General features: G+C 45.0%; 1 protein-coding gene across 2 annotated transcripts in view; it reads right to left on the bottom strand.

The window, feature by feature from the left end:
* Nucleotides 1-17,076, bottom strand: part of SLC22A23 (solute carrier family 22 member 23) — a 183,799-nt gene that overhangs the window by 138,500 nt on the left and 28,223 nt on the right. For both annotated transcript variants that reach the window (XM_023221087.2, XM_023221088.2), the window contains exon 2: nt 4,494-4,597. In XM_023221087.2, coding sequence (XP_023076855.1) covers nt 4,494-4,597 — 104 coding nt within the window. The remainder of the gene's footprint in view (nt 1-4,493; nt 4,598-17,076) is intronic.

The raw sequence follows: 17,076 nt of genomic DNA, 5'->3' as shown, positions 1-17,076 counted from the left end.
AGACAAATATACAGAAACAGAAAGTAGATTTGTGGTTGTCCAGGACTAGGGGGTGATGTTTCTATCATCCTTTGAGGGGATGGGAATGTGTTACATTCAGAGTGTGGTGATGGCTGTACAACTCTGCAAATATACTAAAACTCATTCAATTGTGCACTTAAAATGGGTGGGTTTTATGGGATGCAAATTATATGTCAATAAAACTGTTAAAAAAAAAAAAAAAAAAAGGTAAGGCATGGCCTTACCCTACAGAGATAGATGTAATTTTAAGAAAATACAGAGAAAGGAACAACAGGATGAAATTACACTCAGAACTTTTAGTTCTAACCATTCCCATCGGTCACTTTGGTTTACTGAAACAAGGCCAAGGCTAGGAGCTCGACGTAAGTTAATAATCTCACCTAGAGATTTTAGCCATTACTTTCCCTTGTCCAGTGCTGGGGTCAGGAAGCCCTTACAAGGAAAGACTGTGAACTGATTTCATCCAAATCTAACTCATTTACAAAAATAAACTTAAAATACAGCTTTAGTCATTCTCCTAAAATGAAGAAAAATGAACTAACTCTAACATCTTGCATTACGCTTGACTTCCCTGGTCTACGAAATGGGGATAAGCATCCCACGTTGTGGAGTGTTAAGATCCTTCACTGGGGGGCTGATGGGCACAGATGCAATGCCTGGCACAAAATAAATAATGAAATGTTTTAGTGCTCATTCCTTCCTGCATTTCTATATCGCTGGTGCCTACCAAACAATGTTTGCTCTGTTCTGATATTTTAGAAAAGATGTTTGACTTTTTTAAGCGTGTAGCAACCATTCTAAGTCCCTGCCTCCCAAAAAATGGTTGCTAAAATCAACAAGTAAAACTTATCAAGGTCTACAGGGCAAACACGGTCTCTGAAGCCAGGGTGTGCTGGTTCTGAATCCAGGATCAGCACTTCTGAACTATGTGATCCGGAGTAAGGCCGGGCTTGTTCAAATGAGCCTGGAGTTCCCTTTGGTAAGGGCCAATTAATGTTTACTTCATAATGTTGTCGACAGGAGTGGATATGAACAAATGCCTCAGCAAGCATTCAACACATGTTAGTTACAAGTATGGACAGTCTTCCTAGAAACTGGCTCCCAGGGCAGAACCCTCTCAGAGAGGACTGATAAAGCCACAGTCCTTGTCTGTAATGCAGAGGACTTTGTCACTTAGGATCTGTGGTGGGCAGAACAATGGTCCCCAAATCTGTCCATGTCCTAATCCTCAGAACCTGTGAGTATTTTACCTTTCATGGCAAAAGGAATTCTGAAGATGAGATTAAACTTAAGGACCCTGAGATGAGGTGACTTTCCAGGTAGGTCCAATCTAATGACAAGGAAAACCTCCCCTGGCTCCAGGGGACCAGAGAGGTAGTGGTGTGAGAAGGACTTGACTTGACATTGCTGGCTCTGAAGATGGAGGATGGGGCCATGAGCCATGGAATGCAGGTGGCCCTTAGAAGCTAGAAAAAGCAGGGAAGCAGATGGTCTCCTAGATCTTGTAAAAAGGAAAGCGGCCCTGCTGACACCCTGACTTTAGACCAGTCAGACCTTTGTTGGACTTGTGAACTGCAGAACGGTAAGATCATTCATTTGGGTTGTGGAAGCCACCAAGCATGTAGTGATTTGTAACAGTAGCCACAGAGAACTGACACAGGGTCTCAACAGGGAACAGAGGTCTCACTCAAATGAAGTGACTGGAGGAGATTTTAATAAAGGGATTATTTACAGAAGAGTGAACAAGCTGAGAGGGAACCCACAAGAGATGGTGTTGGACCTTGCGGCCCTCGGCAGCCGGGAGTAGGGGAAGGATGGTCCTGGCCCCAGAGAGAAAGAGGTGCTGTGTGGAGGTCATGGACAGGAGGGGGCTGGCCCCTCCAGCCTGGCAGAGAGCAAGCTGGGCATAAAAGTGCCTGACCTCATTCTCCTCTCCCCTGAGGATCTACAGCTGGTGCTCCCCGCTGGCCACACTCGGCCAGGAGCTGGCAGGCAAGGGGTCCTCTGGGGAAGCTCATACTGGCCAGCATCCCAGGGCGGGCTGGGGAAGGAGGCAGAGGGCTGCTGCAGTGACAAACACAGCAAAGAAGGGAGCACATCCCTGGGGCCACTGGCCATCGGCCCTCCTACCCACCTGAGCTAGCAGATTCTATACCAATACCCAGTGAACATCCCCAGACAAAACTTGGTGTCAGAATCAGTAACTTTTTAAATAAAGAAGTGTACTACTTAAATGTTACTAAATGCTGACTGCAGCCCCAGGAAGCCTATTGTATGACTTGATCCACTTCCCCTGCAGCCATGAAACAGGGCCCACAGCCGAGAGGTCTGGAGTTCCCTTTACATGGGTTTATTTCCTTTTAAGCAAGGCTCAGGCAGGGAGTTAAAATGCCAGAAAACGGGGTTGGAAAATACCAAGCTTTCAAACTGAAAGGGAAGCCCACTCAAAGTGTTCAAAACTACCACTCAGGCAGCCTGTCCCTGATTCCCAGGGCACCCCCTCAATCTTGCCCATCTGAGGAGGACCCTCAGAAAAGCAATTGCAGAGAAATGGTTTGCGATGTCAGACTTCTGGTTACTCTAAGAGCAAGACCCACACTCTTTTGTCCTCAGGCCTGGTGTGTGATCAGGGAGGCCACACCACACGTGTGTGTGTCCAAGAAGAAAGTTAAGAAAACAACCTTGAAACAACTTAAACTATGACAGACTGGTTCATCCATAAAAGTCGATTTTTACTTTTCTATTAAATCATTTATTGAATAAAGACACTAAAACCCCAGTCAAGTCTGCATTTTTTAGAAAGACAGTGACATGGATTATATTAGTATATTTTTCTAACCTATTTCAATGTAGATTTCTGGGAAATGGTATATTTTAGACCAATATACCTCACACTAGAAACCTATGAACTCAAGTATTCGGTTTAAAAAATAAACCCTGTGTTGCCTCTACCAAAGAAAGCCCCCAAGGGGTTCCCTGCGTCCCTGCGTAGGTCTCCAGAGGTCACTGACTGCTTCTCTGTTGCTGTCCACAGAGAACGTGTCCATGAGAAGCACTTGCAAATGATGATGAGGCAGATGTCAAGCACACAGGAAATCACATTACATGTCAGCTCAAGGAACTCCCAAATAGACGCTAGGTTTTGGAAGAAATTTTCCACATGTGTAATGTGACCCGCTGCTGCTGTCCACCCAGGCACTTGCCTTGGCCAGCATTCTCAGTTAACTGAGGTGCAGAGGTCACAGAACCTATAGAATCTGTTCCATATCACTCTGGGCCCTTATTTCATCAAGGCCAAGAAGTCCCAATTCACACGCACACACACACACATACACACACAAAAGAATCCTTTAAAGATAAAAAGATAAAAGAATGTAAGCTGGGGAGACAGTTACACTACGCCTCTCTCCTGAGCAATCCCGCTACTTGAAAAACCTGTCAACATTGTGCAATTGCCTCCCTGCTTAGACACATCACCGCTGCTGCCCCTGTGACCACAGAATGCCTTAAATAAACGCGCTGCAGTACCCTGGTGGAGGGGCAGGCTCTGAGGCCACATGGCTGAGTTTCAAGTCCTGGCCCTCCAGCTTTAAGCTGAGTGAACTTGGAGATTTGACTTACACTTCTGTGCTTTTCAAACTGTAAAACACAGGTAATAATAACATCTCCTGTTAGGGGTGTTGTAAGGAGATGTTAATGTATGGAACTACTTAACACAGTGCCTGCTACATGGTAATCTTTCAGCTGCTAAAGTTACCATTATTACTGTCTCTGCTGCCAGCTTTACCTGCAGACCTCTGTCCTACCAACCTCATCCCTTCATCCTGAACTGCTTGCCTTGCTCCAGGAACCCGGACTTCCTCTCCTACCCACACAAAGCATATGCGTTCTCACCTCTGGCCACCACCCTCCCCTGCCCACAGAGCCCATGTGTGCTACCCAAATGGTCTTTATCACTCAAGGTGCAGATCCTCGCAGACCCCACAGAGGCATCTCCTGGCCAAGCCAAGGACTGTCCCTCTCTAAAATTTGTATGGCATTCAGAGGTGCTAATTAGCACTGCCTGACTCATTCAGTTTGCATGGGGGAAGGGTCTTTAGCTCCCCATCCCCTATTTTTTAATGCATCTTCTGCATCCGCCCCTTAGTGCATCCACCCCCTGGAGCCCTGCACATAAGTCTTCAAGCTCTAACTAAACATCAAAGGTTAGAGGTAGATGGGGCTGCAGGCTGGTTTTGCTAGATTCTAGAAGCTAGAGAATTGCTTTGAATTTAAATTCACACTTCCAAATGATCTGCTACATGCATGGGCCATTTCTCTGAGCTCTGCATTCTCCACGTGGCAGCTTTGGTCTTCTGCTCTGGCACTAGGAAAAGACAGCCACGGTAAGCTAACACTGACTACTTTTCTTTAGCCAGCAAAGGCGTGCTGTGGCCTCCAAAGGTTCGTGCGGCGGGCACGTTGGTACTCACCAGTCAGCAATGCATCCAGTTATTAGGTAGCCAAAGATTAATCCAACCAGTAAGGAGAACTTAGCGATATGGACCTTCCAGGCATTATCACACACAAGATCCCACTAGAGAGGGGCAAATAGAAAATAAATCAGAGAGAAACATACACAGAGCTCGTCGTACTCAATTACAAGGGCAATATAATAACCCTCTAGGGACCATGGCACCGTTGCCAGTACCATGCCACACACGCCATTCAGAGTCTCTTCCACATTTTTGAAAATCCAATGAGACATATAATTTGCCCACAAAAGGAAATGGAACATTTTAGTCTGGGACAGATTTAAGTCTGCACAGAATGATGCAGGAAGTCGGGGATATGTGTTCTTCTGTCCCAACCAACATGGGAAATGTAAACTGAGGCAGAGGTGGGCAGTGACGGAGACCAGACATCCCTGAGGACCCAGTGGTCCCTCACCATGAAGAGCTGCTCCGAGTGCCCAGGGGCTGGGAGACCCTGACAACTTTCTGCAGGGGCATGGCGATGACATGAGGAGGTTAAAAGTAACTTTTCATCCCAAAACATTCCCCAAACTTTACGAGGAGTCTTAAAAATAAAGGCGAGCATTAGTAGTGAATGTTGAAATATGAACTTGAACTATAATTACATGTAGTTAAATGTAAATATGAAATATAAACATTCTATTTTGCCCTTGGAAATGTCCCTTGCGTTTTCCTATTTTCCCTCTAAAGCCATCTGCTCTACTTGGCGAGAAAGCTGGTCAATTAGTAAATACAACATTCGGACTATTGTACTGTTTGATAAGAAAAATACAAAAAATATTCTCATTTTTCTTTTCTCCACTAGCAGAATCAGGAGAGAAACCCCTGTTTGTTCCCTCTAAGTGATGCGTGTCCAAGTGTGGACTCAAATCCACATGCAGCTTGCATCTGGGCCAGAGGGGCAAATAAGCAGGGTCTCCGCTGGCCAGGTCATGGAGACGCAGAGCTGGGGGTCTAGATGCCCTGCTTCTGCTGCAAAGAAGTGGACGAAGCTTCCGGTTCTGGACCCACAACTCCAGGTCAGTGGAGATGGGGGTGGGGTGGTGCGGGGAAGCAGCTGAAGAAATGCACGCCAATGCGTTTGGGAATGCCAGAGCGGGAGGTGTTCTGGGAGCAGAGGCAGGACTGGAGGGGGGCAGGCGCATGGAAGGTGGTGGGCTGACCCCTGATCCTAGTTCTGTCTTCTTAGATGTCTCCCCGGCCCCTTGTCTCTATGCACCCCAGACTGCAGCACAGAGGATCCTTAGAGAGCGCTGTAAGCTCAGGCCCTGCCCCATGTTTCCAGACTTCCAGAGCCTTATCGAGGCCCCTGAGGCCACAGCTGTGGTTCTTAGCTTCCCTAAAATTCAGGAAAAGCCACACTCTGTGTCAGTGGATGCAAGGAAAGGTGCCTGGCGGGGATAAGTAGAAAAGCACTGTCTGTCACAATGTCCCCACTTCTGCCCTGGACTCCTTGGGACACACACTGGCTCGCCGATGCCCCTGACACAGGTATGGCTTTCCAGAGACTTGAGGAGGGTGACTTCTTTTTCTACCCCATCTGCTTCCAGAGTGATTTGCAACGCCAGGCCCCGGAAGAAAGGCAAGATGGGAATGTAGGCACAGACCGCACGAGGGCCTCGTCAATAAAAGACGGCTTGGAATTTGCTGTTGTCAGGGTTTATTCATGAATTTGGGGAGCAGGGCACTGCTGGTTGCACAGATTCTTATTAAGAATTCAGACACACGAGCTCCTTACAGGGTTAACTTCCTTCCATGATTGCTCCAGTGGTCCTCAAACTGCACTCTAGGGACCAGCAGCATTAGCACCACCTGGGGACTAGTTAGGAAAGGCAAGTTCTTGGGCCCCATCCCACGCCCACTGGATGAAAGCTCCCGCAGGTAAGCACAGCAGTGTGGTTCAGCAAGCCTGCCCCGCAACTCAGAACTACTCGCTGACGCTGCCCTGCCATTTTGAAGGCAATGAATGAGCTTCACTGTCTTGGGCTGGTGTTCAAACAACTCCCAAGAGCAGGGAGAAGCGAAAACGCTGTGGGAACCACGCAAAAGACTGGCGGCTGCTGCTCGGCCCTGCAAATGCAGGGCTGTACAGCTAGGTGATGAGTTAAGTGGGCTTTTGCAGGCAAGCCTGGAAAAAGAACATCCACATACGTACGCTGTTTCTAGGAAAAAATGTATTTTTGATAATAAAAACCTTTCACCACGCAACTATTTCTAACTTCAGGAATGCAGGTTTTGCCTTAAAATGTGAGTGACAGCTTCATAAATCACAGTGGCCGCACACTGTTTTTCCAGCTTGGTTTACACACTCTGGCGGGGAGGTGCTCAGAGCACCTGTAACCACTCATCTCCCAGTTGCATCATGTCTTTGGGAGCCTCGGCTGGGCACAGTCTCAGTAGGAGAGGAACACGTCCCGACCCCAGGTTGCTGCCAGGAAGAAGGGTACCAGCTGCTGTCTCAATGGCAGGGAGTCATTTGAAATGCTTTCATGTCTCCACCAAGACTCCCCATTGATGAGTTTACTTGAGGTTAAAGGATGCAAATGAGTATATTATGCTTCTGTGAGATGGCCAGGAGGCAGAAGAAAATTTAATAAAGCATTCAGGGGACTGGAGGAAATTGCCAATACTGTTGTGAGTTCAGCCACCTGAGCAATGACCAGACCTGGCCTCTGCAGCCACGACCCTATTAAGGTGCTAGCTAATAAGATGTTCAGTGGTCAGCCCTATCCATTAACAGTGCCACAGTGGGAAACGAAGACAGTGGAGGGAGACTGGGCCACTCACACGGCTGGTAGGGAGAGGAAGCGTGGTGAAAAGTATGGCTGGCTCCACAGTTCCCAGCCTGTGGGCTTGCCCCTGGGGAGGGGAGCAGGAAACCCAGGGCGAGGCAGTCACCTGCTGCCTTAAACCCTCCTGAACTAGGCACAAGAATAGACAGCATATCTGAAGCAACAAGTAAACCAACTGGATTCCCAGGCCCAGTAAGTTTACCATGATAAGGGTTACTCATGCTTGGGGATCCGCCTGCAACGCCACCCTTGCCATCCTGGAGTCACCGACGTTTAGCAGGGTAGGGTGGGGCTGGGGGAACCCATGGCGCCGACACCCTTGTTTGACTTCTACTTCTGGTATTGACAAAAATGTACCGGGAAAAGAAAATGTGTTCAGACACAGTATAATCTCCTAAAGAATTTGAGAAGTATGAGGAAGCTTTGAGGTCACCTGGCTCTTGAAATGTGTTCACGTTGCTCTAGATAAGATATGGCAGCTGGTCATTTCACTGACCAGTTGGGTAAGCAATGTTTAAAGCAATTTATAGGCCAGGCGCGGTGGCTCAAGCCTGTAATCCCAGCACTTTGGGAGCCCGAGACGGGTGGATCACGAGGTCAGGAGATCGAAACCATCCTGGCTAACACGGTGACACCCCCGTCTCTACTAAAAATTACAAAAAACTAGCCAGACGAGGTGGCGGGCGCCTGTAGTCCCAGCTACTCGGGAGGCTGAGGCAGGAGAATGGCGTGAACCTGGGAGGCGGAGTTTGCAGTGAGCTGAGATCCGGCCACTGCACTCCAGCCTGGGGGACAGAGCGAGACTCCACCTCAAAAAAAAAAAAAAAAAAAAGCAATTTATAATTTTTCAGATTAAAAAAATATACAACAGGAGTAATGTTTTAAAAAGTACAAAACCAGAACTTAATATAACAGGTTTTGTCTCTGACATTACCCTTGTCACTTTCCTCCCCATCAAATCAATCATCAATTCCAGCAGGTTTTACCTTTCAAATATGTCCTGAACATACCATCCATGCTCCATTGCCCCCACAGACACCCCGATTTATAGGGATGGGGTAGGCGCTCACTCATGTCATGTGATTCCAGTCTCCTTCTGGTGTGTGCTCCTAGAGTGTGAGCTGGAAGGCCAAAAACAATACTTCCAGATTCTGGTGCACCTACGGTTTCAAATGTGATTTTGGTCCTGCCAATCATGTGCACACCCCAAAATAACTTCCAGTGTGCAACCTTGTTCTAATTTCCGGATGACTTGAGTTAGGAAGAGAGTTAAGAGGGGAGGAAGGGAGACATCCATTTTGCTGGTCAGACCTGGCAAGAGTTGGCTGGTCTGGGAGCCAACAGTTCTGGAGGTGGCTAAGGAGGTGTGACCTTGGAACCAGTGGCTGGAACAGTGACTTTCTAATTCTTCAGCCTCCTAATGGAGGCACAGTTCCCCGGACAGACTAGCTCTCCAGAGTTCTTCCAGGAATCCTTCCAGAGGCCCGTTCACAGTTGCTCTAGCAACTCAGTAAGCACTATTCCCTGGATTCAGTCCCTATCTCCTGAAATACCAGAATGGCTTCTGTTATTTGCAAATTGAACCTTGTTCTCTGGTCAAATTTCCTTGGGATGGAATTTGCAGGGGGTAGGCAGACAAGGTAAGGAAAAGTCACCAGCTCTCCTCCCTCTCCTGAACTAATACAAGAGTCTCCCTGCATTAACTCCAATCGCCCTCAAATCCATTCCCTAGAGAACAATGAAAAGCATCCTTTAATTAACCTTGTTAACACCTCATCAGCAGGTTTAACAAGATCATAAAAGCACTAAAGTCACGGCCCCATTTCGTAATCTTAGGCTTGCTTGCTTTGTCATTCTTCCAAGACCAGGGACATTCATGATGATGCCATGGGATGCTTCTGAGCCATGACTAAGCGGTAAGACAAATGACTCCAGAGTGTGTCTACGTTTTACACACGTTAGTTGCTCTGTGTTCTGGCAAAATAAGAAAAAAACAAAACAAAACTGCGGAGTCAGAGAAAATCTGGTAGACTGTTTTTGGACCTGTATAGTTTAAGGATAAGCTAAAGAAAATACCATTAATATTATTTTGAAGGGAATAATTGCTTGACTTGTCAGAGTGGAGAAATAGTCATCAAGGAAACTCAGAAAATTTCTAAAGAAGATGGAAAATAAATGGCAGATAAAGAAAACAATCTTGTTTTCCACGGTAATGAATTCTATGATAAGTAAAACAAGAACATAAAAAAATTGGAAGCAAATAGATTGCTTCTTTAATTTTGAAGTGAAGATAAAATCTCTACAGAGAAAAACTAAGGAGGAAAAACTACATAAGGAAACAACTGGTAGATTTTGTAATAGTTTAACGATTACTACTTTACTATTAATTACTATTTTTAAAATCTACACATCAAAAATACAATAAGCAAAATTATAAAGACCTAAATTTGTAATATATATCCACTTACATATCAATATACACCAATACTGCAACCAGAAATTGAGTTAGCGCCCAGATGATTAACCAAATATGAAACACAAATAAACACTTGAGAAATGTTTGATTTCACGAACGAAAATGAAGACAGCCGGGTGCAGTGGCCCACACCTATAATCTCAGCACTTTTGGAGGCCAAGGCGGGAGGATCACTTGAGGTCAGGAGTTCTAGACCAGCCTGGCCAATATGGTGAAATCCTGTACTAAAAACACAAAAATTTGCTGGGTGTGGTGGTGCGTGCCTGTAATCCCAGCTACTCAGGAGCCTAAGGCACGAGAATTCCTTGAACCTGGAAGACAGAAGCTGCAGTGAGTCAGGATTGCACCACTGCACTCCAGCCTGGGCGACAGAACGAGACACTGTCTCAAAAAAAATAAAAATAAAAATAAAAAAAGGAAAGGCAATATTGTTCTTCAAAAAGAAAATTTAAAACAAATTTCTAAAGATGCAGGAGAAACAAAGAGGTATAAACCTATACAAGGAGCAGAAACCAGGCACTGTTTTACTGGAAGACAACTTGGCAATACGCAGCACATTACTTTAAATGGAGCCCACTCTTTATCCCAGCAATTCCCTTTCCTGGAACTTTATCTCAAGTAAATTACCAGAGACACACACAAAGGTCCCTGTGCAATGATTTTCACTGTTTGTAACTTATAAGAGCAAAAGTTGAGAACCTGACTAAATGTCAATGACACCACAGCATCATTAAAAATGTCACCTTTGAAAATGAATGATTGAGGAAAATGCTCATGATATAATTGTATGACAAAGCTTCAGAATGGAAAAACGGTGACTAGAAGAGATGTTTATACAGGCAGGGCAGGTTAAAAGAAGATATTCCAAAATATTTTAAAGTGACTATCTCTAAAGAGTAGAAATAAGACTGAGTTTTATTTTCAACTTTATACTTTTCTTGACTTTTCCAAATTTTCTACGATGAATCTACAAGCCCTCAAGTGACAGAAAAAAAATGTAGGGAAAAATAATGTAAACTCCCACAGTGGTAGTGACAGTGGGGAGGCAAAGACAAAATCATTAAACAACAAACCAACAAAGGAAAAACCTTTTCGCCTTCTCGGAAACACGTATTTTAAGACAATCCTATAAATCAGGCCTAGAAGAAGCTTATTTTGAAAGTGGCTGGGAACAAACCATGTCTTCACAGCCTGAAGGTTATGCATGTTAATGCGTACTGACTAAAGCGAAAAGTGTTTTTTAGGGAAGTGAATGACAATTTTCCCCCAAGTTTCATCTTTTGTAGTGGAGATCCCCATTTGAAATTGTTCTATCAGCAAACCACGAGGGTTTTACCAATCGCTGTGCGCACTGTCTGTTCTAAAGCTGAGCAGTGTCAGTTGAGATAAAAGAAAATATTTCTGTTCAGCCCTACAAAGAGGACAGTAACTGCTTAAAACTTCAAAAGCTTTAAGTAAAACAAAGTTCCTGACTGGGTCGCAGGAATTTAGAGAAATGTAGAGTCAGCATTTCCCCCTCTAAAATAGAGTTTCAGCAGCCTCTCATGAACCAGTGTTTTATATACCATGGATGTGCTGTGCTTTGCACTTCTTAACTGTAGACAATAGAAATGGCAAGAACACACATGCGGAGTCCATCCTGGAAGATGAGTCACAGACGGACAAAAGAAACACCCTCCACAAGCCAGGCTGATGAAGCACATTCGCTACAATTCGTTTCTCAACATTTACACAGCCTCTGCTACCTAAATGTGTTTTTCAGTTTTTTTAATCTAACAGTTGACAGATTTTTTTTTTCCCTAAAAGATTCCATCAAAACTCAAGATATACTGCATGACTTGAAAACCTCAAATTACTCTCTGCTTTTTGCCTCTAAGCTCATCCTCCAGTTTTAGGAGGTTTGCTGTCAACAGTAGCCAACACAACGGCCAATTAGAGTTGGCATCGTCGCAAGCTTCCTTGAATGACATCATGAACATCCTTGGGTACTCCGGGGAATTTTTTTTCTTTTCAATTTTGTTTCTCTGTTTTTTATTATTATTATTAATTGCTGCTCAAATTGCTCCTCATCTTTCCTTTTTTTCTACCTTAATGCTAAAATAATAACCATGGCACGTTGAGGGGAATAGCTGGGGCAAAAATCGATTGCAAACCATTCCTGCTAGATGGAAGATACACCCCAACTCTCGCAGACCTGCATTCTGAGCCTCTCTAAGGAAACCCCCCTGGAGCCACACCGTAAAGTTTCTTACACTTCACGTAGTCCCATTTTAATGAGTAATGTAGTAATTCTAGATTCATTCGAACCCTTAAGCAATAATTTATTTTTTTCTTTTTTTCTTCAAATGACAACTCTACTGCCCGCTCCTCTTCTGCACAGTGCAGCCTTCCCGGTGGGAGAGAAACAGAAACTGCTTCATTTACTGACACTGGGGCTTTCCTGGTTCACACTGAATTTGACCATTTTTAAAGGGTTAGAGATGTAGAACTTGAAAAACAGAACAAATTACCACCTGAACACATCCTCAGTGAGGTGTAGGATTATCTCTGAGGAAAAAATACCATGAGTCACTTTTCTTTCTTTGTTTTACTTTTTCTTGAAGGAAATAAGAAGGTGTATCATTCTGAGCAGAGGTTTGCATTATTGAACGTTCTTACTCTTTTTGTGCAGGGCCCCAGTAGCATTTGGGGAAGCCGAATAGATACCCACAAAGCAGTGGAGATAATTAATAAGCAATGCCCTTTTAGCTACGAAAACCTTGAAGAGTCTTTCCAAATTCTGCAGTGTGTATTTTACTAACAGCCCTCATCAACTACCTCTAAGAACGGAAATGAAGAGTAAGCTCTGTAAGTTAAAAAGGAAGGAGGAAGTGGGGAGGAATGCAGGGAGGGAGGAAGGAAGGAACCCCACAGATCCCTAAGCATCAAAAGGGAGCAGCTATGAATGCCCTGCAAGAAGTCGGCGCACAGGCTTCCAGCACACTCATTTATAAGACATAACTTGAAGACCATTAGCTTGAGAAATTCAAAAGTTGTTTCAAGTGTTGCTGGAGGGTATTTTCTAGTATAACACAGTGCGTCATCAGAGCTGGACTGTAGCTAGCATCAACATTTCAGATGTCCCCACCAACTCCGGAAGACAGCCAGGGGTGGGGAGCTTCTGCTAGGAGCCTCAGGGGATCCTTGAAATGAGAAGACTGTAAGGACCCAGGTGATCCATCCTGGAGAGAACTTGGAGGGTGAAGGAAAGTCATCTTCCACCTGCTGAAAACAAATGCCTCAGTGGCTTCCCACAGCTGCAGGCTATGGCCTTGTTGTAACAGGACCCTGTTACATTCCCTTTATGGCTAGAGTCACCTGTCACCTTCTATTCTTCCCATTTGCAAACTGGCTGCCATCAATTCTGGAAGAGAGCCAGGGGTGGCTGCCCTCCACCTACCTCTCTCATCACTACCCCCTGCCCCAACCCCTGCCATGACGCAGCCTTGCCAAAGTGCTCACAGCTCCCCAGAGCCTCCATGCCCTTGGCCCACGTTGCTCTTCTGTGCCCCAGTCCCACAACACCCTCATTCTCCCACCCCAACTTTTCTGGCTTGATGCCTGCTTTAAAGGACAAACCTCACCAAAACCAAAATGATTTAACATTGTATATCACCTGTCGGTCAAAGTATGGCTGATTCTCTGTACTGCATGCATTTTTTCTTTCAAGCAACACATATTACTTTTGCAAGCACACAACCAAGTGAAAAGGGAAAGGGGTACAAAATTACAAATGTACAAATGAAAATGCTTCTATATTTCTATAAAGTTTAATAAACTCCATTGAGGGGTATCCTCTCCCAAGACCGGATCAGGAACTTCTTCTCTGTGCCTCTGAAGCATCCTGTACTCATGATAAACACGTAGACTGTTCTTACAATATACCATAATTGCCTGTTTACAAGTCTTTCTTCCACTAGCTCAGGGGGCAGCAATCTGTAGCCCACAGGCCAAACACAGACCTGCTGTCTGTGTTTGTAAGTAAAATTTTATTGACACACAGTGGTGCTCCTTCATTCATATATTCATTTGCAACGGATTCTGCACTACAGCAGCAGAGTTGAACAACTGAGACAGAGCCCACATGACCTGCAAAGCCAAAAATATTTACTATATGGCCCTTTTTAGAAAAACTTTGCTGACTCCTGCACTAGGCTGCAAGTTCCTTGAAGAAAGGGACCATGTCTTATTCCTTCATGCCTAAGCTAATACTCAGAATGAGGGAGGGGCACAGTGTTAACGTCAGGTAGGAACGACCCTCCCAGAAGTCAGAATGCTCCTGCGTCCACCTGTGCTCACTGTGCCCTGCTATTTATCTTAATCCTCTGTCTGTGATTGTTTTTTCAAGTATAACTTAATTTATATAATTAATACATAATGATTATACCAAATTTATATAGGCAATATAGGTTTTAAATGTTTCCACTGAACTTTTCTCTATTAGTAATTTTCCTCCAGGGAAAGATATTTCTAGTTTTATTATAAAAGCCAATGGAAAATTTGGGTATATGAGAAATTTATTTAAAACAATGAATAATTCTTTTTTTTTTTTTTTAGATGGAGTCTTGCTCTGTTGCCCAGGCTGGAGTGCAGTGGCGCGATCTCAGCTCACTGCAAGCTCTGCCTCCCGGGTTCACGCCATTCTCCTGCCTCAGACTCCCGAGTAGCTGAGACCACAGGCGCTGCCCACCACTCCCGGGTAATTTTTTGTATTTTTAGTAGAGACAGGGTTTCACTGTGTTCACCAGGATGGTCTCAATCTCCTGACCTCATGATCCGCCCACCTCGGCCTCCTAAAGTGCTGGGATTACAGGCGTGAGCCACTGCACCCGGCCGAATAATTCTCTCTTAATAGAACAAATCTATGACATTAAATTAAGCATTGTTTTAGGCAGAGAAAGGAAACTAAGATTCCTTAAGTATCTACCCTGTGCTCGGGACTCTGCCAGCTGCTTTGACTAAGCACCCTGACAAGCACAGCAGGCCCATTGCATGGGCATTACGACCAGTGTGTCCATTTCACAGATGAAGAAACTGAGGCTGAGAAGTGACGCTAGTCCAAGATCGAGTGTCTCTTATGTAAATTATTAATCTGTATCTGATTGAAACTCAGGTTCTTTCTCCCAGTAAACTCAAAGAAACAGCCCTAGTTCATACAAATAAACACAATTCTCTAGTTTATATTAACTTGTTATAGGCTGTAGCATTTGTCTTGACAAGTATTCAGTACACTTTATGTGCATACAGAAGCAAAGTAGCATACTGAAAACAGGACAGGTTTTGGTGTTATTTCATTGTTACACTGACTAAACAAATAATAATTTGTCCAGGGTCTGTGAATAGCAGATATTTGACACATCATGGCTGTTTAAGATACTAATATCACAGTATCTTTTTTTTTTTTTTTGAGACGGAGTCTTGCTCTGTCGCCCGGGCTGGAGTGCTGTGGCCGGATCTCAGCTCACTGCAAGCTCCGCCTCCCGGGTTTACGCCATTCTCCTGCCTCAGCCTCCCGAGTAGCTGGGACTACAGGCGCCCGCCACCTCGCCCGGCTAGTTTTTTGTATTTTTTAGTAGAGACGGGGTTTCACCGTGTTAGCCAGGATGGTCTCGATCTCCTGACCTCGTGATCCGCCCGTCTCGGCCTCCCAAAGTGCTGGGATTACAGGCTTGAGCCACCGCGCCCGGCCTCACAGTATCTTTTTTGAATAGAATTTTTAGTACTGAAATGCTGAAAAAAGTTATGATCAACCCCCTATTTTAAAAACAAGGAAACTGAACAAGAGGTGAAGTGACTCGTTCAGAATTAAAAAAGCTTATAGCCAAGCCAGACCTGAGCAGAGCCCAGGTTTCCTTGGGCTCAGTTGCTCCATACCAGGCTGCTGTGGAAAATGTCATTTTCAGACGTGACCTGATGCACAGGGACGCATGACTTTCCCAACAAATCTCACAAGTCAATTACTGCCAAGCCAGGACAACTCCTAATCGAATGGTCAGTGTAGTGGTACTACCTTCATTCTAGTCCAAAACTCTTACAACAGGAAGGATGAGGAAAAAAAAATTAACATTTTAATTGAGACCTACTCTTAGGCTTCCTGACAAAGACTCACCTTTTTTTGTAACATACGAATCAGAGTACCTAAGATGGTAAACCAATTTTTTTTTTACTGTTTCAACACTGGTCTAACCATCTTGAAGAGGATACGATGCCTTTTTCTTTCTTTTTCTTTTTGCTTTATTTAGCTCAAACTAGAAGCCAGTACAACCGTGGATCTAAATGATCACCTTTTCCATGAAAACAGCTAACACCAACCAGCTACAAAGAAGGTACACAAAGCCCGAGGCTGCCCTGGGCCTACTCCGCATCCCAAAGTTACTCAACTATGGTAGGTCTGACTACATAGCACAGCATAATCCTATCCATTATACTACAGGACAGCATAATCCTTCAGGTTTTTATCCAGTTGCCTTTGTCTTCATTATACTTGGGTTAGGCTCTGGCTTGCCACTGTCTCTGAGGAAGGGCATTGCGTGGTAAGTGAGACCCTGGTCATATGGAATCCAGAGCATCAAGTGGGGTCTGAGCCAGTGTGCGAATGGGCTGTCAAGCACGGCTGGGATGCAGGCTAAGAGCTCGGCGTTTGAGCCTGATAAACCCCAGTTTTATTTCTAGTTTGACCCCGCGATCACCAGGGCAAGCTTTTTCACCATGCGGGGGGCTCAGTTTTAACATCTATGACGTAGGAGTTGCAAAATCTTCATTACAGGGTTGTTACAAGAGTCAAAAATAACACCGGGAACGCGCCTGGTGCAGCAACTGGCACAGGTGATTATTACTCATTAATTTTGTCTGTCAGTTAAGCAGGTCCTCGGGGGCTTATGTCTGTTGGTAAGTAACATTTCGGATCTGAGAGGAATAAAACTACTTCAGAAAGGGTTTTGATTACTTCGAGTCTGAGCTATTCATTTTAGCCTCACCCCTAACTGACCCAAATTAAGGGGTATCTTACTAGTTTTACATCCTGTCTGCAGAGTCAGCACCAGATTAGAAAGTGGGCCAGACGAGGATGGAAGATGCCCTCCAGGGAGCAGCTGTGTTCACAGCTGGGAGATGCTGAAGGAGAAGCGGCTTCAGGTCTACCCGGGGCTCTACTGTGCGTTCAGGTCCTCCCACCGCCTCTCAGGATGCCGTGCCCTTCATTTTGACCTCCTCAGCAGCATCCTGGGAACAGCAA

This window comes from Piliocolobus tephrosceles, chromosome 5, assembly GCF_002776525.5.
Source record: "Piliocolobus tephrosceles isolate RC106 chromosome 5, ASM277652v3, whole genome shotgun sequence".
NCBI lineage: Eukaryota > Metazoa > Chordata > Mammalia > Primates > Cercopithecidae > Piliocolobus > Piliocolobus tephrosceles.
The sequence above is the reverse complement of the archived record's forward strand: the minus strand, read 5'-3'. Positions and strand labels throughout refer to the sequence as shown.